Source organism: Chionomys nivalis, chromosome 1 (assembly GCF_950005125.1).
Source record: "Chionomys nivalis chromosome 1, mChiNiv1.1, whole genome shotgun sequence".
NCBI classification, from domain to species: domain Eukaryota; kingdom Metazoa; phylum Chordata; class Mammalia; order Rodentia; family Cricetidae; genus Chionomys; species Chionomys nivalis.
In genome coordinates, this window is record NC_080086.1 from 136,679,933 (window position 1) to 136,704,924 (window position 24,992).

At 49.9% G+C, this 24,992-nt stretch overlaps 1 protein-coding gene across 1 annotated transcript in view; it reads left to right on the forward strand.

The window, feature by feature from the left end:
- The window catches only part of Cib4 (calcium and integrin binding family member 4), a 66,544-nt gene that overhangs the window by 13,797 nt on the left and 27,755 nt on the right, over positions 1 to 24,992 (forward strand). Inside the window, exon 2 of the mRNA XM_057782103.1 lies at positions 6,585 to 6,681. Within this exon, the coding sequence (XP_057638086.1) occupies positions 6,649 to 6,681 (33 nt within the window). The 5' untranslated portion in view covers positions 6,585 to 6,648. The remainder of the gene's footprint in view (positions 1 to 6,584; positions 6,682 to 24,992) is intronic.

Sequence of the window (24,992 nt, forward strand, 5' to 3'; positions counted from 1 at the left end):
CCAGAAAGACTGAGGGAGCTTGGAATTCCCTGGTGCAGTCAGGTGAGGACAGAAAGGGAAACTGAGGGTATCAGAGTGTGCATCCCTTGCCTTGTGATGCACTTGGCAGCCCTGCTCCTGCTCCAGCGGAGGAAGAGGCCGCCGTCTGGATAAGAGCTATAGCCAGGCTGACTGCTGGTCACCAAGAGCAACGACGAGCAAGGGAGTCTTCCATGTAACCTTCAAAGTCTTGCTGTGAGTCTGACTTGAAGGCCAAGAACCTCTACATGTCAAAAGCAAACAAAAGAGCTTACATGTGTCATCATGCCAACACCACATTTCAGGATACCAAGATAACAGGGAGGAAAAGGAAGAGTTCATACACAGGAGGAATGGAATCAGAACAGCGTGGGCTTACATTGGAAGACACAAGTCCTTCAAAACTTTCAGGAAAAAATTTCCAGTCTAGAATAAAGTTCCTGGATAAACTATCAATCAAAAATCTAAGTGGAATAACAATATTTTTTACATGCAATTAAAAAATATTTGAGACAACTTTTTGAGGATTTGCTTTGCTAAAATTAGTAATCAACCTCAATTAAAGACACAGGACCCTTGGAAGAAAGGATTCTACCGTAGAGGATGGAAAGATCAGTTCCAAGGACGGTGACAGAGACAAGTTCAAGCAGGACAATGGAAACAGGCCTGGAGGACACTCAGTTCTTTACAGCGCTATAGAGAGTCTGGGGGGTGAGCTAATGATAAGTATGCTACAGTCTCAGAAAATGAAAACAGAGCGATGGTTAAGTCTGGGAAAAACAAAAGGCATTGCAAGAAAGCAAATGCTATCATGTTACACAAGGGAAATCAGCTGTGAGAAATGTTTGAATAATAAATAAAATGTAATAGTAATACGGTAAATACAGAATATCGATTCAGGCAAATTGTTTTAAATTGGGACATCGGGAAAGGAGACTTATATAGAGAAATAAATCCTCCTCTTAATAGGGGCATGTCACAAGATAATGTCTATAATAAAGGGTCCTGACAAATGGGAGCGTTGGCACAGTACTTAGAAGCGTTATATAAATATTAAGAAAAACAACAAGAGAAACAATAAACTGTAAAATGCCTCTGGAGAGCAGGGTAAATAAGTGTGGGGGTACAGAATATAAGTCATGGGTTTCATACTGTTGATGTTTTTAGCCTATTGTAGTGTCTTGCTTTGGTAAACTAGACTGAGCGATACAAGATGCTACCAGTTTCTGAAGAGAGGGGTGTTCACACACAGAGATGCAAGATAATACCACCACAGATGCAGGGCATAGACAGACTGAAAACAGCCTAGCTCCTCAGAGACAACCAGGGACTTGAACGTGACCCAGTTAGGGGTGTATCGTGGGTAAAGGAAAGATACAGCTTAGAGCATGGTGCGGGCTCAGAAAGTTCTCGGCTCACGAGTTGCTAAGGTCAAGCTGGATCAGACCAAGACCCGGTCACCTTTGAACAGTCTTGCTTAAGTGGCCTCAGAGATGGTCCGATGGAATTGTGGTGGTCCCCTGATAAAAACCATGAAGAGATCCTTAGGCGGGGAGTCTGTGTAAGATGTCTCATCTGCTCAGTCATATGAATAAGCACATGAAGGCCAAGTCACCAGACCCACATGCTGTGACTGGAGCTGGGTCAGCCCTGTTCAGGCTGAGCCCTTTGGATGAATCTGGTGACACTCTGAATCTTGGTTAAGGTTGGAACTGTTGAAGCATTTGTTCCTAGACCGCTGCTCAGGCTGGTCCTTCCCTCCCTCCCTCCCTCCTTCCTTTCCTCCCTCCCTCCTCCCTCCCTCCCTCGCCTCCTCCCTCCCTCCCTCCCTCCCTCCCTCCTTCCTTCCTTCCTTCCTTTCCTTCCTTCCAGGGTTGGGGATTGGCCATAGCATTGCTAGACAAATGCTCCCCTGAGCCTCTTAAGAAGCCACTCTTTCTTCTTAGCATCCTGGAGACTCTCCAGACTTTCTAATCTTCATCCCTTGTTCTACCTATTAGCCTCTGGGGCTCCCTGGAGCAACTGAAGATCCAGAACATGGAATATTACAGGTTTTTTTTTCCCTGGGAGCCAAGAGCCTGGGTTGAGGCTCAGCTCTGCTGTTTTCTAGCTATATGACTGGGCCTCTGTTTCCATACTAGAAAGCAATGTCAGAGGATTCAGCAGCCAACCTCACAAAGTCATCACAAGACCAAAGAGATGACATGTCATTGTGTGAGCAGTGCACACCCAGCCCAGGGCTGAGCACACACAGTGTTGTTACCATATTTTTTTCCCTTTTGCAGAGGAGGAGACTGGCCCAGAGAAAGACAGTGATTCTCCTAGGGTCATACAACTTGGAAGTAGAAATCTTCATGTTTGAGTCTTTGAGCCAAGACAGGGATCAGGGACTTACATTAAATCTCTGATCTTGGTCTTGCAGGTCCAGGAGAGGCATCCAGAAGCTTGTAGAACCTGTGCATTGCCCTGGGTGTGAATAGGAACCCCAAGACCTAATAGGGTACAGAGCCATTTATAGATTTCCTACAGGTTTGAACAGAGCCCCATTTGAGACCCTCTAAACTAAAAGGTCTCAGAAGCAGCAACCGTAGGATGTCAGAGAGGGGTACAGGCTTCAGAGTCACAGGTGCCTGAACACGGTCAGGGGAGTTACCACAGACACTTGTTTCTTACGAGAAACTGAGACTGTGGGGAAGGGGGGAGGGGAGGGGCAGGCCCAAGGTCACGTGAAGAGGTAGCCCTCGGCTAAGTAGACTCTGAGCCTTTCTCTCGCCTGGGAGCCAAGAGTGGAAGCAAGCCCCACCCAGGCTGCCTGGCTGTTGGCAGGCTGAACGTGTGAGTTTCTCAAATGGCTTTGACTTTTGAGTCCATTAGTGATTAACTCAGAGCTCCATTTCGAGCTGGCTGATCCATATTTGGAGGAGGAGAACATTCTGTGGCAGCCGAGATGCAGCCGTGATTCATCTGTGGACAGCTGGTCCCTGTGGCCGTCTGGGGAGGCATGGAGTCTGGGCAGGGCTCCGTTCAACAACCCTGCTCAGAGTCTGGGAATGGGTGTACAGGGTCTCTCACCGGGGGGCAAAGAGTGAACCCTTGAAAGGGAGACAGCACAGATCAAATATTCCATTTTAGGGTTCAGTCATCCACTCTTGTTTCTTCCCAGGTGTACGACCTTAGGCATGCTAGGTGAACTCCCCAAGCCTCAGTTTACCCATTCACAAAAGTGGTCATTTTCACATCTCCCATGGGCACTATGGGGAAGACGCTAGGAGGTGACGTGTCTGAGTATGCCCAGAACACAGTGTGTGCTCGGAAGAGGGGTGGTGACACCTACAGTGCCTAGCCAGCCTTCCTTCCCTGGACTTCTGGGCGAGAACTCTGATGTCTGTGACATCCACACCCGTGTGACTTTGGACAAGTCATCTACCTCCTGTTTTCTCTACTGTAGAGGAGTGGTCCCTGCCTTGCTAGGTCCTCCCTGCAGGATGGACAGAAGAGCGCTCACTCTAGTTATGCACCACAAACATGTGCGACCTAGTGAAGAGCCGGGGAGATAGCTCTGTTGGTAACGTGCTTGCCACACAAGCATGACACCTGGAGTTCCGTCCCTAGAACACACGTGAAAATGCTGAGCATTGTTTTTGACTCAGAGGTGGGAAGACCGAGACAGAATCCCTACAGCTTCCTGACCAATAGTCTAACTGGTGAGATATGGGTTCAGTGAGGATCCTGCCCCCCAAAATAAGATGAACAGTGGTAGAATAAGACAGTGGATACCCACATCTGAACTCGGTAAGTACATGTATTCTTAGTACAACACACACACACCCAGCACACACCTAGTGAAAAGTGAGTCTGTCTTTTGCCTGGATGTGATGGTGCACACCTTTAATGTCAACACTCTGGAGGCAGAGGCAGGCAGATTTCTATGAGTTCAAGGCCGATTTGATCTACAAGGTGAGTTTTAGGATAACCAGGGCTACACAGTGAGACCTGTCTGTAAAAAGGAAAGAAAGGAAGTCGATTTGCAGTCATTCTAATAATGATCGTGAGAAAATGCTCTTTGGCCTGTGACTACCTTTGCCCCTTAGAGGTCAGCAGGGAACCTCCAGTAGGAATGTTTTTTCTTTCTTCCTGATGATCTGAGATGACCTTTCTTCCATCCCAACACCTTTAGAACTCTCTCCTAACCTCCCCACATCTTGCTTTTTTGGCTCTCACTTACACTTAACACAGAGCCTCTGGGGACAGTTTAGAGTCCCTTATTAGACTGGCAGGATTGTATCTCTCTCCATGTATCCACAAGCTCCAGTTCACCTCCCATTTGCCAGGCCCTCCCAAATCAGCACAGAGCCTGCCCGGAAAGGGCCTGTCTGCCATTGGGCAGACAGGAATAGAACCCATGTCTGTGGTCTCTGGTACCACATTTAGTAGGGAAGGAAAAGGATTCACATGGGTTTGTCTGTTTCATTAGTCGGCATCCCAGAAAGACAAAGGCAGCATCCTCAGCCACATCTCAAAGGGAACATCTCATCCTGGGAGGTGATGGAGCATGGAGAAGCACTACAGAGGCTGTGGGAGGTGTCTGAACACCCACCACCCCTGCCCAGGGCTTGACGTGCTCAGGTGCAGGTGGGAACTGCTGCAGTTGGCCTCCAGGAAGGGCAAACTCGGCTGTGCTGAGGTTGTGAGGATGGGGAGATGGACCCTAACTAGTCTCTCACGGCCTCCAACTTCCTGCTGGGGTTTCCCCTGGGCCAAAGCCCATTTGGAAGGTTGAAGGCCAGGGAGTCAGTGGCAACGGATGGAGATCAGCCTCTCAAAGTGCAATGCTAGGCAGAATTGTGGACAAACAGAATCTTGGCTTATTTTTCCTCCATGTGTCCATGGCTGAGACTTAGAGGATACTTTTCTAGTCCATGAGCTGTGACAAGAGGAGTGACTGAAAGGGAACCAGACGATGGCTCAGCATTCTCTGTGTTGGGCACTGTCATGGCCTCCTTCTCTACCCCCGATTCTCTGATCATAGACTCACCCGCGAATTCTTCACTTGGAACGTGTCCCTAAATCCCCACTGACTAAAATTCATCTGTGTCATGTGGGGATGCCAGCGGAGGGGCTGTGAGTTACTCGCTCCAGAATGTGAATTTGACTGCTAGCTCCTGGCACTCAGCAGAGGAAGGCAGACTAGAAAAGGAGCGGAGAGAAGGATAATTTTGAAGCATAGGGGGGATCATAAAAGAGGCTTGAGGGCTGGTGGGATGACTTAGTAAGTCAAGTAGTCACCACCAACCCTGGAAACCTGAGTCAATCACTGGGACACAAGGGAGAAAAAGAACTAGCTTCCAAGGGGTGTCTTCTGACCTCCACATGCACACAGTGGCATGTGCTCGTGTGTGTGTGTGTGTGTGTGTGTGCGTGCGTGTGTGTGTGTGTTTGTGTGTGTGGAGATGTACACGCACACACTAAAGATATAATAATAACTAAAAATGCGGCTGGAATGAAAGCCCGAGAGAGGGGAGAGGGCTTCCTCTATTGTTATCTAGCTTTGAGTTGTACAACAGCCAGAAGAACTGAGTGCCAGATGCACAGGAGAGCCCAAAGAGGAGAAAGGAACGTACATCTATCCGGGTCAAAAATACCCATATTTTAAACCATATTTACACCTTAACACACATACATGCACACACACGCACACATGCACGCACACACATGTACATACACAAATGCGCGTGTGCACACACACATGCACATACACAAATGCACACATGCACACATACGCATGCACTCATCCATGCACTTCATTTCGCTCACACTGAACTTGCATGGCAAGAGAGGTACTGATGGCTCTTAACTCAGTGATGAAGACAAGACTTAGAAGTGATGAAGACAAGACTCATTGTTTCCAAAGACCCCCGCAGCTTTGCCCAGTCAGCTGTGTACTCTCTCCTCCACGGGCTGCCACAGTACCTTGCCTTGTAGTCCCAAGAGCCTGCTGGTGAACAGAGCCTGCAGTCCAGGATGCGGCGAGAGGCTAAGAGATCATCTTGTCTCCGCCTAGGATAGTGTTCGTCCTTATTGCTTGTTCAGGTTTTCAGTCTGCAGGGACCTCTTGTCACCAGCTGTCCGGCTTGGAAGTCAGGTTTCCCAGCTGCCGGTACATGAATTTTAAACCTGGCTCCTGTGTTCACCAAGTGACCTCTTTATACATTCTGAGGCTGAGGGTATCTGAATGTCCAAAAGAGGACCTGGATACCTCCGTCTGTACCTGAGGAGCTGGGAGGAGCCACGGCAGACACTCCTGCCAGCTCTGACATTCCAGAGTGAACACCGTGGAATGTGGCCCACGTGACAGAAATTACATGGAGCCTCTCTCCTTTCCTTGTTCCCAGCTCATTTGTATACCCAACATGGAACACAGGAGGACTGAGGATATTTCCTGTTCTATGTCAGCCCACGCTTAGTGCCCTTTTCTTACTGACACACCCCTACACACATGAGCAGGGGACTTCCATGGCCCCCTTCCATTCTCGTGTGACCACTATGCCTCTCTTCTTTCTCCTCAGTATCCACAAGACCTTCCTGAAGCTCTGCCCCTCAAGGAAGCACTATAAGGAGGCCACACTGACCATGGACCAGGTCAGCTCCCTTCCTGCTCTGAGGGTGAGTCCGGGATGGGGAGGTGCTGAAGGTATGGCAAGGGCGGAGCGGGCCTTCCACGCTGAGTGTTGAAGGGTCTCATCTGAATGTCATTCTCAGGGGCTCTGGGATTTCTAGGCAAGGGGTCCATCAGGACGTGGCCCTCACATACTTCTCACTCATTTCTGTCTCCCCCACCCCACCAAACCTGGCCAGACAGGTGTAGTGACCATTGCCCTCTCTCAGGTGAGGACAACCAGCCAGGCTGTGAGAGTCATACCAGGTCTCCCTGTTAGAAGGTGGTAGCCCGGCTGGAAGATCTTATTGGCCCCGTTCACAGGTCTCCTACTACCAATCCCATTAGTCCCCGATCCGCCTTTTGGGGCTCACCATTTACTCCACCCCTCAGTGACCCAGAGACCCTTGTATCTTCTCGTTCCTTCTACTGCCCTCTGTACCAAAGACTGGGGAGATTAGAAACGTAGGGGAATCCCACACAGGACCACCAGGAGCCATGGGGCTCCTTCAGGCCCTCTGCCCAGCCTTCTTCTGTCCTCTCTGTCTTTTGTTCATGCTATATCAAGACTAGAACTCTTACAGAGAAGTTGAGAGCATCCTCAGGTTCTCCCATGAGAAGCTGGGAGGAGAAAGGCGGGGAACCTGAGACTGTCCCCTAGCCTGCCTTTGTCTATTTTTAGGTGTTTAAAGAGAACATTCTGATTCCAGCTCTTCCATTAATTCCCCATTTATCCATCCATCCATCCATCCATCCCTCTCTCCCTCCCTCCCCTTCCCTCCATTCCTCCATCCATCCATCCATCCATCCATCCATCCATCCATCCCTCTCTCCCTCCCTCCCCCCTCCCTCCATCCATCCATCCCTCCATCCATCCATTTGTCCATCCATCTATCCATTTGTCCATCCATCCATCCGTCCATCCGTCCGTCTGTCCATCCATCCATCCATTTGTCTGTTCATTCATCTGTCAGTCCATATGTCCATCTGTCCATCAGTGTTGCCAACCTCCCCAAGGCAGGAAGCTCCTCAGGCATATCTAATCTGCAACCTGACATGTGCAGCAATGACAGCGTTGAATGAAGTTCCTCACCAAACCCTAACCTCTCCTGAAACAGTATGGGCTTTGTTTTTTGTTTTTAATTGTTGGCTTGTTTTGATTTGGGCTTTGGCATTCTGGAATGCATGTAGTTCTTGAGTATGACGTTTATGGATGACTACGTCATTTCACAATGTCAAAGGCTGAACACACTGCAGGAGTCACCTGCCTGTTTCCCTCTGGCTTTCTCTACTTTACCAAGGCTGAATCCTATACTCCATATTCCCAGAACAGACAGACAAGCGGGTGAGTGGTGGGGTGGCTTGGAGGCTCCCGGCTCCCAACACCCCGCTGCTCTCAGCACCACCACACTTCTCGGTTCCTTAGCGACAATGGCTTGAGACTTTCTCTGCTATGAAGAGGCCCTGTCCTTCCCCAGGGCAGCTTGGCCAGGCCCGGAGGTACACAAGGAAAGGACTCCCCAGTCACTCTGAGGTTTTAATTAAAATTTGTCCACAGTTTGTGAGAGTCAGGGGTGGGCTGACAAGCCACAACACAGATTTCTGCAGACGTCATATGGATCCTGGCGGAATAGTGATCAGAGCTATCACTATGCAGTGAGGGCCACACCTTCCCTCTGTCTGGAACAGGATGGGCTCTGAGGGTAAGGCTGCCTCAAAGATGAGGCCCAGGGACCTAGGAGGAGGAGCTGGCTACCAAGTGAGGATTTTTGTAGTTATTCAACCAATGCTACAGTGGCAGAGGTGCAGAGGTGGCTGCGGAACCAGCACCCAGATGGGTTTGAAATACAAGGATGGAGAAGGTCGAGGAACAAGAAAGTGTGAGCAGGAGTAGAGCTGCCTAAGGGCTGTGTAAACTTTCAACAGCACAAGGAGATACGTTCTAATGGCCAAGGCTGCACAGGGAATGAGCCCCCCACCACCAAAAGGAGACAAACAGGGCATGCCAGGAGGCCCTTGGCAGGGGTATTCCGGCATATGCTTGGTACCAAAGGGAGCCTGGACTAGGTGTCTCCTTGGAGTCTCTTCCTCTGGCTCTGGGGTGAGTCTTGTTCTCTTCAGGATCGTCCTTCATAGTGTATCCCAGACTTTTTATCCCGAAACTGAAGTCTATTTTCAGCAGGGACTGGAGATACCAACCTCCAATTTTCCCAAGTAAGGACATTCAAAAAAAATATGTCACCCCTAATCACCATCAATTCACTTTTAAAATATGTTAATTTCAGTCAGACCTGATAACATATGCTGTAATCCCAGAACTTGGAGCTGAAAGTAGGGGCGGATCAGGAGTTCAAGGCCAGCCTGGGCTACAGGAGATCCTGTGTCAAAACAACAGCTATACACCACAAATTAATTAATCAATTAAACACACACACACACACACACACAATCTCACCCCAGGAACAAGAGTCTTGGTTGAAGTTGTTATTGCTGTCATCGCCCCCCTTTTTGTCTTATCTTTCTCCCTTTGTCATCAGCTGTCAACCACCATGTCACTGGCCTCAGGCTGGACTGAAACCTACATTCCTGTCCCCTACACTCCTGTTGCCTTCTGCATTTTCCAATCTTGGGCAAGTGCAGCCCAGGGATCAGAGTCTTGTTACTCACACTACCCAGGACCTTTTCCGGGACATGCTTGGAGGTGGGGGGCAGGGGAGGTTGGGGTGGGGGACAGGCAGTTTTAGGGATTGGTTTAACTTGGTTAGGGGACTTGGATGGCCTGAGAAGAATGAAGCTTTGTTTTCTTAATTTGGCTTTCATCATGGAAAAAGCGGGCTGGTGACTTAGAGAGCGAGGCACGAGAAGGTTCCCGGTAGCAGAGATAGCCGGAAAAGCCTGTGGACAAAGACGCCTACTGGTTGGGACACTGCGCCCCTTTTCCACGTGGGGTTTTATGCTCTGTTTGTCTGCTGTATTTGATGTCTTTAAAAGTCAATTAGCTCAATGTTTCTCTTCCTGTAAATAATGACCTTGCTTTCTGTAAACACTGTGAGTGTGGCATGGCGTGACTCGGGTTTCTGGTTTCCTGGCCCAGTGCCTTTGTGTCCACCTGGGATGATGGGTGGCAAAACCTGAGAGAAGACAGAGCGAGCGGTCTGAGGAAAAGGGTGGGGGACGACTTACGCCCTAGCCAGGCCATCTGCAGCCTCTCCCTGCCCCCCCCCCAGGATCTCTAAAGAGAACATTAGATTACTCTGCTCAGCCTCTGACCCTCTCTGCCCTCCCAAGATGCCCCATGTGTCACCCTCACTCCCATGACTTCTCAGTGTAGTGATCGGATAATTTGAAGCAAAAGAACATTTGGCATTGGGTAGTCAGTCTTTTTGTTATTTTTTTTTTTTTTAAATAAAATACTTGAAGCAGGCTACTTCACTGAGAATTCAAGAAGTTTATTTAGTTCATTTCTGGAAACTGCAGGCTGCAATGAGGGGCCTCCCCTTGGCTAAATCACATCACAGCAGGAGCTCGTGGCTGTCTCTCCCTCTCCTTTGAAAGCCGCTAGAATTCACTCACAGGGCCCCACCTGAATGATTTTATCTGATCCAATCACTTCCCCAAAGCCTCACTTCTGGGCTCTGTACTAGGATTGCTTTCTACTTCCTCCACACCATTAACATAAAGCTTTGGGGATTAAACTCCCTCAGTGAGCAGAGACGGGAGAGAGCCCTGTGCAACCATTAGCAGGTGTCTCTGTCACCACGGCCCTGTACCCTCCCCGGGGCTAAGCTGTGAAATAAAATGTGTTGAGCTTTCCTTTCTGCACATTTTTGTTGTTTTTTTTCTGGATATAATAATTGTTTTTGCTTAGTTTTCTTTGTACATATCATTAACTCATCATCAAGGCTCTACCAATTGTCTAAATCGCCGAGAGTGTTCAGAAGGGAGGGGTTTCTGTTTCCTTTTCTTAGAGAGTTTCTCTTGGTGCCTTGTACTTGCTGTCATTGGGAGAGGGTTGCACTTCGAATGCAGAACATGCCAACATCCTAGATGTCATTGCTTCCCCATCCTTTGGATTCCACATCTTCTCCCTTAGCTCCTGTGCTTTGGCGGGGCACGTCCTTTAGTAGCTTTCTGATAAAGAACACTGGGAGCTAAGTGTTTTGTGACCCCTTACATCTGAAAATGTCCTTATTGTCCCTTTACACCTGACTAAGCATTTAGATAGGACTGGATTGGAAACCATTTCCCTCAGGATTGGGAAGTATCACTTGATTACAGTTTAGCTTTCACTGTTGTTAATGAGAAATCCAAAGCCTGTTTTCTGATTGTGTGTGTGTGTGCATGTGTGTGTGTGTCCATTTGTATGTCTGTCTGTGTGTATGTGCATGCATGTGTGTGTCTATGTGTATGTCTGTTCATGTGTATGCATGTGTGTATGTGTGTGCATGTGTGTACATATGCATGTGTGTGTGTGTGCATGTGTGTGTCCTGCTGTTTTTGCTTCTTCATTCATGCTCACTTTCTTTCTGAGAACGTCTTGCTCTCATTCGTTGGCTTTGTGGTGTTGGGATTACAGGCACATGCAGCCATGCCTGGCTTTTTAACACAAGAGCTGGGGGTTCAAACTCAGCTAGCAGAGCAAAGGACACTTACCCACTGAGCTGTCTCTGTGCGGTGTTGTTTGGGTTAGAGTCTTTCATTGGTCTGGGGCTCATCCCTAGGTATATAGGCTGACTGTCCTGCCAGCTCCAGGAATCTGCCTGTCTCCACCACCCCAGAGCTGGGATTGCAAGCATGGACCACCATGTCTGGCTTTTTGACAATGGACTCTGAGCCTCACACTGAGGTCCCCTGTTTGCACTACAGACACTCATTGTCCTTTCTAGACTGAGTCTTCAAGGCTTATCTTTCAACCACAATGTGGTTTTCACTCTCCCCCTTAAGTGTTTGGTTTCCAGGAGCTCATTTGTGTACTGTCTTCTCCCTTTCTTGAGTAAAACCCTCCCCGTTTCCTTCCCTGAATGCAGTTATCTCCTCTGATCCTTCCCTTTGAGGTGCTTTTTGCCATTAGCTGCTGTGAGCCCTCCCTTTCATGCCAGAGGCCTTCTTTGGATATCTGGTAATCGTTTGCTCATAATGAAGAGTGCGAAATGGTTGCCAAAAACCTGTTTCAAAGCTTGAGCCCGTGGGTGGTATCTGTCAACTGGAGTGCCAGTGGAGAGTGAGTTGAAGGGGCCATTTTTCGGAGGATTCCCTAGAAACACGGGAGTGTTCTGTGAGCCAGCATCCTAGAGCCAAGTTGAGAAACAGCCTGGATGAGTCTGGGTTTAACATCCACTTATTCGTTCACTTCCCAGCCTTCAGTGGTGTCTGGTGTCCCCCAGGCGCTAATTGGCTCTCACAAGCAAAGCCTCCCTACCTTTGGTAAGGCTGGAGATGGCGTTCTCTCAGCACACAGTGCAGAAGGCTCCAGAATTCTAGACACTCTGAGACACTTGCCACCAGCCGTCCACATGGGCGGCCTCTTTTTCCAGCACTACCAAGGCGTGCAAACTCCAAGCCTAGAGGGTAGGCTCAGGTCCTGATCTCTCGTCTCTCTCTCTGCTGGTCACTCACAATGTGTTTGTTCCCACAAAGTTGTGCCTGTTAACTCTGGTCTGTGTTTGTTTGTAGCTCTGAGAAATCCCTTTGCATTGCATTGAGTGCCAGAGGGCGAGAAGTTAGGTGCAAGTGTCCGCTGCTCTGGGGTAAAGTGAAGCATAACAAATGCCAATCTTGCTGTCACTCCCGCATCTCCCACACATGGCAGTTATTGCATCCACTTTTGTCATCTCCTCCCTACTCCACACCTGCCAAGTGCTCCGCTTGGGTGGAGTTCTCAGAGCCCCATGCCTGTATGCTCCTCATTCTGTATGGTCCTCCTTTCCATCCTCGACCAGATGCCCAGCAGGCCACTCACCTCCAGGAGGGCTCTGTCCAGGGACCCCTAGGGGTGCTGCCGCCGCTCTCTGTTTTCATTATAAGATAGGAGGAACCATGGACGAGGGACTTTTTTTTTCTTTTCTTTTTCGTTTTTGGTGGAGAATGCCTGGTGTAGAGGAACTACATCCGTAGTTGGCTGAGCCCTGTGTGCAACCTCGGGTCTTACAGAGCCTCTTGTTGGGAGCTCTGGGAAAGGGGCAAGGGGGTCATCGGTTACTTCCTCTTTGCTAAGCTCAGTGTCCAGATCGTAGTGCCCAAACATGGTGCCCTGTTAGTCTATACAGCTCGCCTTTTGGGCAAGGCCTCTTGCAGACAGATCAGGCCAGACACGCCTCAGACATTCTCCATCTCTGTCCTTTCCCACTTCTTAGGGACTAAGGAAAGGCTTTCTGGGGACCAGGCGGGTCTCAGGGCAGCACACCCTCCCCTCCAGAGGAGCTTCTTAATATGTCTTAATATGTCCTGGGACTAGGCCAAGGCAGTGGCTGGGTACTCAGAGAACCTGCAAATAGACTTCGCTAGTGGCCCCTGCTCGGCTGATGCATACCCCAGCCTGGCTAGAACCCTTGGCTTAGTACAAACTGCTATGGTAGGTGGCGGTCTCACTTCGCCCTACTGAATCCTGAGCTGGAAGAGGCCTTCAGATCTCTGGGCTCCTTTTCTAGGGGAGATGGCTCAGGTATGAGTGATTCCTCTAGTCCTCTGGGGAAAGGTGGGGGCAGGAGGAAGCCGGGATCAGGACGCAAAGGGTCTCCCTGAATATTTGGCAATTGACTTGCTCACAACCGTCTCATGGTGGCCACTGCGCATGCACAGCCTGAGGCAGAGGGGCCTTCACAAGTGAAGTCAAAGTTGGCAGATGAGAAGGGACGCACAGTGTGACATTGCCCCTCTCCCCTTCCAAGCATAGGCGGTGTCCACACTTTACCTTCAGAACACCTCCATATTCCAAGGAAACACGCTATCAGGGGGTCCCTGGATGAAGAGCTGACAGGACTCCCCTAACACCCAGGCCAGTCCAGGGAGTGTTACTGTCATCCAGCAAACTCAGCGGCAGCAGGAGGGGACAGCTGGGCCGGGTAATAATCCTTACACTGTATTTAGGCCACTGTCCTGAGCCCCCCTCATCCTCAGCTATTTCCTGGCACGCTATAAAAAATAAATAAATATAAAACAGCAATAGATTGGATGGGTGCAACAATCCCAGTGCCTAGCCCCATATGCCTGCCCACTGCCCTGGGTCATATGGTTGTGAGCTGTTTCCCAGGCTGCCTGTTTGAGTCTCATACTCTTTGAGGCACTTGGATGCCTACAGACAAGGAAACTGAGTGTTCAAAAGCTTGACCCAAGGCCATCTGGTCCCCCAAATACACTTGAACACAAGCATTTCATTTGCTCTTTTCCATCTTTTAGGGGAAATGGCACCAAAGTGGGTGTGGGTACATGTGTGTGTCGGGAGCAGGAAGCAGGACAGGAATGTTATTGGCCTGGGTGGCTGCTGATTGACTCTACAGGACGCCTCCTCAGGCAGGAGGTCACACTTGTGTGTCTCTGTGTTGTCAGGGCTTCTACGTAAGTCTTCATATGATGGTAGCCTCCCCGCCCTTAGCACCCAGTCTCTCTGGCTCCTGGGGCAGGCCTGGGAATAGTCTGATTCCGGAGTCCCCAGACTGGGCTCCACCCCTAGTACCCAGACTCCTGAGTGGGGCGAATGTTCCACTGAGAAAAAAAAAGAGAGAGAGAACAAAGAGCCTGCTGGACTCCCAGGCTCCCACCCTGAAGCACCACCTCCAGGGGCCTGAGGTCACTTGGAGCTTTCCACCCATCCAAGACAAGCAGCTGGATCTCAGAGATAAATAAATACTAGGGGTCGACCAGAGACCCATTGCGTCTCCAAATGAAACCCGCAATCTTGGTTTCTCTGCTCCCTCAAGGGCTGCAAGGCACGGTCTACTAGGCCCAGCTCAGGCCAGCTGGCTGCTCCAGCCCAGCCCCTAACAGTCCTGAAACTTGAGCTGTGCCCAGCAGGGTGTAACTCGTGCCTCACTTCATTTAACCTACAAGGTAACTTTGAGGAAGAAGTAGTTCCCTCCTTGGCAGCAGGGATGATCAAAGGGGTTAATAGCTCATCAGTCCAAAGCAGGACTGAAGTCAGTCTCAACCTCCAGCTCCTGCTCCTCAAGCCCCCCCCCCGCCCCGCCCGGCCCCAGTGGGAGGGTCCAGGCTCCCTGATGTCGAGTCAGAGCTGGGAGGGCAATTTGGCAGCTGGCTCACTCCCTGCATTTTCAAGCATCATTAGATCTTTTTTTCTGACAACTTCATCAGTTAGCAGGGCTTGGAATTGGCAAAAATCCTTATTTAGACATTCAGCCAAAGAATTAAGGGGTTTGTTTCAGAAAAAGCTCAGTGCTGTGAGAGGACCATCTCTGTTCGGGGCTGAAGAGCAGTACAGGGACAGGCCTGACGTCCAGGCTTGGCCACCTGAGCACAGCACTGGTCTCCTCAGCTTCCCGGTGGATCCATTCCTCCCTCCCACCGGCAGCTAGGAGAGCGCAGAAGGCAAAGGGGAGGTCTGGGTCCTGGGTTTGGCTTGTCTCCTCTGATTTTCCTCAGTTGGAGACAGGAAGCCCACACAGATATTAAGGGCCACTTTCCCCTCATTCCCTCTGGTTTTGTAACGTGTAGCCAGTGAGTGGACCCAAGAAGAGGGTAATGGATAGAATTTCCCACAACCCACCTAGTGCAGTTGCTCAATCCGTCTTTCACCCATCTTGGAGTAGCAGAAAGGTACGCGTTCATGTGCACAGAATCCAGCCGTTCCCGTGTCTCCTGTCATGTCACACTTCAATGTAGCATATCGGCTACCCTGGGCAATTGCCTGCTGTTACTGTCTCCAGAGAGAGCTGGGGGGAATTGAGGCACGGAGTTGCTAAGTGACCTGCCCACAGTCACCCAGCTAGAATCCAGCAAAGACCAGAATTCAAATCAGGACATATGCCAGGGGTCTAACTATCCTTGCCACTTACCACTTAGCACTTCCTGGATGTTTCTCCCAGCCAGGCCCCGATTCTCTAATGATTCACCATTCCTCAGTTCCCGAGGGCAGAGCAAATTCTCTGTCCTCTGAAGACCTAAGAAGCATTTGGTATTAGAGGGGGAAAAAAAAACACCTGGGCAAAGCATTGAACTTCTCAGTGCCGTTGCCTTTAAGATGGGAGCGATGCCTCCTCTCTTTCCTCTCTTTCCTGTCACACTGAGTGCAGCGCTGTGCTTGCTGCTCTCTGGGAGAGGCTCTGGAGTTAGGCTGGAATAAGTACCACGTGGGAAGGTTGAAGGAACAGGAGGCCAATTGGAGGAAGGGTCTCCCCAGGTCTCTGAAGTGGCAGGGGCAATCTGTGGCCAGGTTAAGACAGGGATTGTATGTGTTGCCTGTGTGTGTGTGTGTGTATGTGTGTATATGTTGCCCATGTGTGTGTTGCCTCTGTGTGTGTATGTGTGTGCGTGCACACGGGAACATGCACACTCGCCTCTGTGTGTGTCTGCATGTGTCTGTGTGTCAGTTGCCTGTGCATGAGTCCAGTAGGCTATCAACTGAGAACACAGCAGACTCCTCCTTCCCCAGTGCTTAGAACACACAGCTGGAATTCTCTTGACTAAGACTTGGGCCCACATTCCCAGCAGTACTGAGGGACAGGGAGTTGAGAGCCTGAGGAGTGGCCCATGGACCTGGAGGTTTGCTTGTCCAGCACCCCAGGCCCTGTCCTGCCCTCAGAATACAAGATAAATAAGTTCTCCTCAGCTTTTCAAGAGTGCTGGTCCCTAGGGCCTTCTCAAACCGCTGGCTGGAGGCGCTATTCCCCTCATGTCTTTGCTGATAACTTCATTTGCGCCCCCAGAGACCTCAGACTGGTTTAAAAATAGAAAAAAATAAACAACATTGTTCCTCATGCACCCCCCTTCCCCTCCAGGCTTCCTAACGAGGTGCTGGCTGGGTCCGCCAGGGCTCTGTTCCCAGGGTTTTTGACCCTCTGCCTGCTGCCGCCTCCGCGGGGACTAAATGCCCTGCAGCTCTGAAGGGCTTCTTGGTGACCTGAGCCTGATGCTAGGAAGAAGGACACACCACCTGCCATGTGCTATTGGTCACATCACCCTACACAGATGGAGGCGGGGACATCTCCCAGGTATAGAGGGACAGGCTCAGCTAAGAAGGGATTCCCACTTTTGGCTCTGGCCTCAGCCCCTTTCAGAAGGACCAGAGAGCCCTCTTTTGAGTACTGGCACCTCCTAGGCAATTCTGGCGTGCCATTTGGCATCCGGATCTTTCACCGGCAGCCTGGGTCACACCTCAGTTAGCTCCTTCTGAGAAATAGAACAGACGGGAGCATCTCAGCCCACCTCAGAGGGCTTTTTGCCGCCTGGAGGAGAAGTAGCCCTGGGACGTGAGTGGAACACGGGGGTCAGCGGTCCTAGAGGAGTGGTCAGAGAGGGAGGCTGTGACTGTCTTCTATGGTTGGCAGACCCACTGTGGGTCTCCCACCTCCCACACAAGAACTGGAGAGAAGTTATGTGTCCCTGAAAAGTCGAGGAGGGACTCAAACCCCTCCTATTGGGAAGGTGACAGAAAAATCATGGTACTCCACCACAGAAGGACTTGAGATCATAACCGCATGAGCTGGTTGTTGTCCTGCAGGGGACCAGGCTCCTGGTGGGTACCTTAAATTTGCCCTGGCAGTTGGTGGTGAGACTTGGAGCCGAGGTGATGAAAGTCCTTTGGTTTCTGAGAGTCCTGCACCCTTAGTTCAGCTAGCTTCTGGGAGAGAGGCCACCCTTTCCCTCACTCTGCCTGAGGCCCAGTGTCAGAAGTAGATGGTGGCTTAGCTGGCGTCAAGAACTGAAGGAAGAGCCTGTGGCTATGGCACAGCTCCTCAGGTGGCAAAACAAAACAAAACATAAACACCCTTCCCCATTAGAAATGGCTTTTCTCTGGAGGTGGCTAAACGCTTCTGCTTCTCATTGTCCCCAATTGCCATCCGTGCAAAGCCTATCTTTGTCCTGTCCCCTACCTCCCATGAACTGGTACCTACAGGGGGCAGCTAGGGAAAGAGCTGACAAGCAGCTCTGGGGCATGGACTGGCTTCCTCTCTACAAAGGAAAACTATGTCCTGCCAGCTGCCCTTATTTCCCTCTTCTTCCCCAGGCAATGGCCTCCGGGACAAGAGGAATTGTCCAGACACAGGAGACCAGCTAATGTGGTCCATTCTCTTCTCCCGAGTGTCCACCTCCTTCAAAATGCCCCTGGGTACCGGGCAGGGGGCTATGGGAAAATGGGGAGAGACTGCGTTCTCCTGGGTGGGGATCATGAGATGGGGACCAGCACAAGGCCCAGTATGGCTCCCAGAACACTGTAGAAAGCATCAGAACTGCTAACTGGTCCTCTGCCTTTCACCATTGGGAATGTCTCTAGAAAGGTAAATACAGATGCTCTGAGATACAAATGACAGAAATGGGTCACGTTCCAATAACCTTCCCTTCTCACCAGGCTCTTTCCTCAGCAAGACTCCAGTTCTGGCTGCCACCTTTACAAGGCTACCAGGAGGTTTAGGGTCAAAGGCTTCAGCCTGAGCAGCTCTCACAAGCCAGGCTTCCCCACCCCACCTTAATATACCAATTAAAGACACAAATGATAGTGAAACACGGGGAAAGGAGATCTATTCAATGCAGTGGCATTGGGAAGTGGGACAAACAGGTTTGGTGACTCCTGAGATTTAGGCTTAAACAGAGCAAGGATGTGGAGAACCTGATAACCCGGACAAGGTGTGCACCCTACTTCAGCTCCACTCCCCACTCCCCCCAGCATGAGGCCTTTGGGGGAAATTCTAGTTTCTTATATCCCATTCTTTAAATAGTCTGAGAGCCAAAGGGAGGGACCAAGTGTCTCTCTTCAGAATACCTTTGCTCCTGCCAGGATGGCTACAGCAGAAGGGGCCAGCCTCTTCCTGGGCCTGGAGGTGGGAAGTCCAGCCCTGCCTAGCCCAGTCTTTGCTTATGAGCAAATGAAGCAGCCAGTGGGAAGGGTAACAGGTTCCCAGAACACCTGTTGTTTTCTGGTTTGTTTTTAATTTGTTGTTAAGAGTAGTGTGTCAATAAAACACAAGCTTTAAAGAGGAAATCAATTCCTTGGCACCCATTAACCACAACGCAAATTTTCATTTTCTATTTTCTCTTGCCGTCTTTTTTCCCCTGGTCATGCTTTATTTTGCAACATGGTAGATGTGCCTAGATGCAATTTTATTTTGTGTTTTTTCTCCCCATTAGGCATAAATGCTTTTTTCATGTTGCTGAATAGCCGGCGTGATTGTGGTCTGATGGCTGCATAATTGCATTGGGTTCTAATTGACCAAACAAACCCTCCCCTCACGGCTGAGCAGTAAGGCTCTTTCAAGGGGTTAGTTATTTTTCTGCTACTATAAATAACATCACAGTAAACATCCTCATGTATTATTTTCTTCATTTTTTGAAATTATTTTCTGAGTCTAGACATCCAGTTTCTCCTTGGAGGCAGTGAGCCGACAGGGCTGTCCACTCCAGGAACTAGAACGAAGCAGTCATTAAAATGAAAATTGCCTCGACTATGTAGCAATATGGGAAAACCTTTATGCCTTGTATGGGGAAGGAAAAGCACAAGGTGAAAGACTGGGGTATTTAAACATCCTCCACTCAAATCAGTGTGAGGAGAGTGAGCACTGTGGCACGTAGCTAGAGACTTCTACGTGATGGCCAACGGTCTCTCTGCACACAGATTTTCAATCCAGGGCGGTGTATTCATTGTCTCTGACCCATTTTCTCCACTCCCTCATGATGGCATAATGAGCAAGAGCGTTCTCAGATATGACTGTGTTAACAGGGACCCAGAACTGAGCCGGGGTCCACAATTTCAACATCTCCTGCTGTGTAGTGGGCCGGGTCTAAGTACCCCGCGTCACTCTAGCTAGTTCTAGAGGAACGGATGCAGGAACCCTGTGCCTGGGACAGATTAGCTCCGCTGCCCACTGCACTCAGTGCTGCCACCCACCGGACACTTACCACTTCTTGCCTGGTCCCCCATGAGCGGGTGCGCTCAGCCTGACACCGCTACACACGTTCCAGAGCACGCTGGGGAAGTACGGGTCAGGTAGACTGGGGACCAGATTCCCAATTTTCCCACTATCGCGTCCAGTTCCTTCCTCCTTCGTGCCTTGATTTTCATAGTCGGTGTAAAGTACCCATTACTGCCTGGGTTGTAGTAAAAGCAACAACAGGAACGCACACTTGGGCAGCGCCTGGGAGGTAAATCTAGAAGTTAGAGTTTCTTCCTTTCCTTGTTGCTGATCTTTGGGCCAGCAGGTGTGGGGAAAAGGCAAGGTGCCCGGAGGTCTGAGTCAACAGCTGGTACCAATAAATACCCAGATAGCGATGCCCATGGTTAGGCCCTTAGTGTGCAGGCTAGCTTCTATTGACTGGACATAAGCTGGAGTTATCTGAGAACGAGGACTCTCTCTTAAGAAAATGCTTTGAAAGATTGGCCTGTAGGCGAGCCTGTGGGATATTTTAATAACTAGTGATTGATTTGGTAGGACCATGCCCTGGCCAGATGGTTCTGGGGGTATAAAAAAGCTAATGGAGCAGGCCATGAGGAGCAAGCCAGTAAGTAGCGAGCACTCCCCCATGGCCTTTGCATCAGTTCCTGCCTCAAGGGTTTGATTTCCCTGGATGATGGACAGCACACTGTATGAAGACAATAAGCCCTCCCATCCCCAAGCTGCCTTTATCCCAACAACGGGCCACAAAGACATCAGTGATCAAAACCAGCTTGGCAGGAGTCTGGTCATGAGGCAGGGTGGGAAGAGGACAGATGTGGTGGCAAACACCTAGCACTTGTGAGGTGCAGGCAAGATCCTGAAGATATCAAGAGCATCCAATGCTACATGCGTAGGCTTGAGACGAGCAAGGTTTCATGAGACGCTGTCTCCAAACGCAAAAAAATAAACAAAAACAAAAGCAAAGAAACATAGATAAACAAAGGCATCTGGAGGGGTTATTTTCCATCAAGGACTAGTGTGCAAATTCCCAGTGTTCTTTATTTGAATTTTGTTTGAGACAAGGTTCAGCCCAGGCTAAGGTCCAACTTGAGACAATCCTCCTGCCCCCATCTCCCCAAGGATTGGGATTACAGGTATGACCCACCTTGGCTAGCCCACTTCCATTGCTATCTGTTGATTCACAAGGAAATCAAAACAGATCACGTCTCTTTTGCTTAGACCTACCAACAAAAGGGATTTATTGTGACACAGAGACCTACATCTTAGAGAGTTTACAGTGGCATGGCTCCCAGGGTGCCCTGGGACAGGTGACCCCAGAAAGCTGCAAAAGCAACGGTGCTGCCTTCTAGATTCTCTGACTGGGGGTTGGGGCACACTAGCCCAGACCAGCAACTTCCTGGGCAGCAAAAGGCCTGTTCTGGAAACTTCCTATGTCTAGGCTGGCCTTTGGCAGCTGGTTTCCTCATAGTACTTTGTCTTCTGGTTTGAATGAACTGCCCGCGGACTACAGGTGCAAAGTATATTGTAAACAATTTTTATATTGGCTTTGTTCGTATTTTCTTCAGAAAGTCGTAGAAACTGTCATTAAGCTCTCGGCCTGCACCATGGGAACTGTCCCCATGCACCTCACCACGCAACACTGCAAAAACAGAGAAACCAGCCCTGCACCCAGAGTTGCAACTAGGGCACCAGGAGCCATCTGCTCCGAATGAGACCTGGAGAGGCATGGAGTTGTAGTGGTGTGAATCTTCTCACCCCATTCCGCACTTTGTGGGGTACACACCCTCTCTCCCATTACTTTCTCACTTTGTGGGGTACACGGCCCTCTCTCCCATTAATTCCTCACTTTGTGGGGGGTACATGGCCCTCCCTCTTCCTTGCCTATTGTGCTTCTTCCTGGGGGTAGAGGGCACAAAGGACGGAGAGGAGGGGCTCATCTTGCTTCTCCTTATGTCCTTCCTGCCTCCACTTCACATTTACCCAAACAAACTCTTGGCCTCTTAACGGAGATTCATAAACACTGCCCTAGACAAGCTCTGTAGTAACCACAGAGGTCTGGGGAGAGGTTGGGTGGCTACGAAGAAGTGGCCCATCCTGAAGGCTTGCATCTATCCAGCCCTCACACCCTCTCTCTCCAGGCTCTGCCTCCTAGAGAGCATCTGAGCCTCCTGCCTTCCTCTTAGGCAGCAGCTGTTTCCCCAGCAAGTCTTCCAAGCAGAGGGTCATCCCACCCCCAGGACCCACCTCGCAGGACCAGTGGCTTCGGAATGTCAATAGCGATTGTTTTCCCACTGTCTTCATAATTAGATGAACCGGCAAAGCTATAGCACTGAACTAGAGAGTCATTTCCACAATCCCAGCTCTTTATTGGGTGTTCTGGCAGAAGGCAGCCAACAGAAATACATTTATTTATTTCTTAACTAAATGCGGTAAACATTGAAACGAGAGAAGGAAGGGAAGGGAATGCCTGTCATGTCACAGGGTACGTTTGAAGGAGAGCCAGCTTATCAGAGGTGGAGTTAATTGCAAACAAGAGCACACAAAAGGAGCAGCCGTGGGGAGCAGGGCACCTGTGTGACAGTCAGTGTCTTTGTGAGACCTGATTGTAAAATAGGGGCCCCGGTGTAGGGTGTCTGGGCTGAACCAGGGTTTTCAGGCTGGTTGTCTGCCCTGTACCCAGAGGCACTTTCCCCTACCCCCAGCTCTGTCCGGCCTTGTTGGGTAAGGGCAGGAACCACCAGTGTAATCAATCCAAGGGCATCCTAGAATTTGCCCATTTCCTGGTATTGCAATGGTCACTGGAGCCGTCTGTGCTGTCTGATCATTGGCCACATGGAGAACGCTTGTGTGCCAACTGATAAAGGCTGGCTCAGAAGAACCACTGTGGTTAAGGAATTGGAATTTCCACGACAGCGTTCTTTAGGCTTAGAGCTGCCCGCAGCAGGCACAAACCTCTGCGATTCTCTGCACAATGAAGAGATGCACGGGCAGGTATGAAATCCACGAGTGTCGTCCTGGCATGCTGGCTTGATTGGCACTCACACCACACAGTTCTGACTTTGACAGGGTGACCGTGGCACTGACAGGAGGCAGGTGGTGTGGGCTGGACTTACAATGCTGTAGAACATTCATTGAGGAACTGCCAGTACCAGACGCCAATATGGTCTCATTCAAACTGCACAAAACCCGAGAGCAGAGTTCTGATTCTGCTTCTTCTACAGATTGGGAAATGGAGAGATTGTGTGGGTTACCCGAGGTCACGTGGCTTGCTGCTGTTATTACCCAGAATCTTGAATATCGTCTAATATGTTGTGTGGCACCGTGAAGTTGACTTATTAAAAATGCTAACAGAAGCCAGGTGTGGTGATGTGCACCTATAATCCCAGCACTCAGAAGGCCGAGGTAGGAAGGCTGCAAGTTCCAGACTGGCCTGGGCTACATAATGAGACCTGGCCTCTAAAACAGATGACGTGCAAACAGGCGTATGGAAGGCTTGCTGTTCTTGTTGCTAATAGATGTTGGTAATCAGGCCAGGCAAGGCACACTGGTTTGCTTGATTTCTTTCTTTTATCCTTTTGCCTGTTCAAGTTGTACAAAAAAAAAAAAAAAAAAAAAAACCACTGAAACTGTATAATCTGGTTAAAAGCTGCAACATAAAAAAAATCTCATAGATATCAAATTAAAAGTTGTTATGGAGCTGGTGAGATTGCCCAGTGGGAAAGAGGGCTGCTTGTTGCCAAATCTGATGATTGCGCTTGATCTCTTGAACTCACATAATAGGAGTTGTTCTTTGCACTTTGTATGTGTGCAATGGCGCATGCGCACGAGTATGTGTGTGTGTGTGTGTGTACGTGCCCATAAAAATAAATGTAATAAAAAATTTATACTATGCTGAGTTTGGTAGCGCACCAACACTTGAGAGACAAAGGCAAGAGGGTCAAGAATTTGAAGTTGTCCATAGTCCCATATCGAGTTCAAGGCCAACCTGGACCACATGAAAAAAGATTTATACTAGCATTTTGGAGACCACCCACTTCTACAATCCCTGCTTGGTTCACTAGGAGCCATGTCTTCCCCAGCACAAGGCCCAGCTTCTGGATGGCCTCTGCAGACTGAGGGTCTTTGACCCCAACTCAGGGAAGGTCTAGGGCAGATGGATCTTCTGGAAGGTTCCTCGGGAAAGCATGACATATCTATGGGCCTGGAATCTGGGAAGAGACTGGGCTGGTGGCTCTGCGCCAGGCTCAGGCCTCGTGAGTCCACGGTTGTTTAATAATATTTAATGTTTTTACTGCTCCGCTCTCGTATTTGTTCCGTCAGTGATCTGCCTCCAGCTGCCGGCAGGACACATCCCCGGCTTGTCCCTGCCAGCCCATCTGTTACCAGGAGACAGCTCTCACAGGACCTTTAAGAAGGGTGAACTTTTGTGGCGTAGACCAATGGGAATGAGGCCTGGGGACCTGGCCGTAGAAGAAGGGTGTCCACCTACGTCAGCTTCATCCTCTGAGTTCCCACTCCCTTCCCTGAAGTGGGCATGCAAGGTCAATCAGAGTAATCCTGGCCTCGGAGGGGTTTTGAGGTTCCAGTCCAGCTCTGCCTCTGTTCTGTACTCCCTAGTTCCACTCGTCCTGCGGAAGCTGAGTATCTGGGAAGAGAGGCAACCACGAGGGGCCTGGAGCAGGAGAGAGCCCTTGGCCTCACCCTGTGTCCTCTTCTTCTTTCTAGGGTGTCTCCAGAGATCTAGCTGCATCTCCTCCCTGAACCCACCTTGGTCCTGCTCTCCACTGGTTTCCCTCTGAGGCTGTTTGTCTGTCCTTCCTCTCAGAACACGCTGCCTGTCCTAGTTCGTGCCATCATGCATTGCTGTCTCAGTATTTCAGCTCTTCAGAGATTTTCCTTTCCACAGTTTCAATTATCCATGGCCAACTGTGGCCTACCAATGGTGTTACTTACATGGTCTGCAAACAAATAGTTTTTGTTTTGTTTTAATTTCTTTAAAAAAAAATTGTGTCTCTGTGTGGCTGTGTGCACAGGGGTACAGTTGTCCTCGGAGGCTGGAGTTGTTGGATTCACCCGTGTCAATGGGGTTCCTGGCAGTTATGGGTGCTGAGAACCAAACTCAGACAGACCCTCTGCAAAGACAGACAAGTGCTTAACCCTTGAACCATCTCTCCAGCCCCCAGAAAAGAAAAGGTTTTTACATTTCAAATAGTGTGCCATTTCCGAGTAGCCTGGTGGCGTCTTGCTTTCCAGCCGGA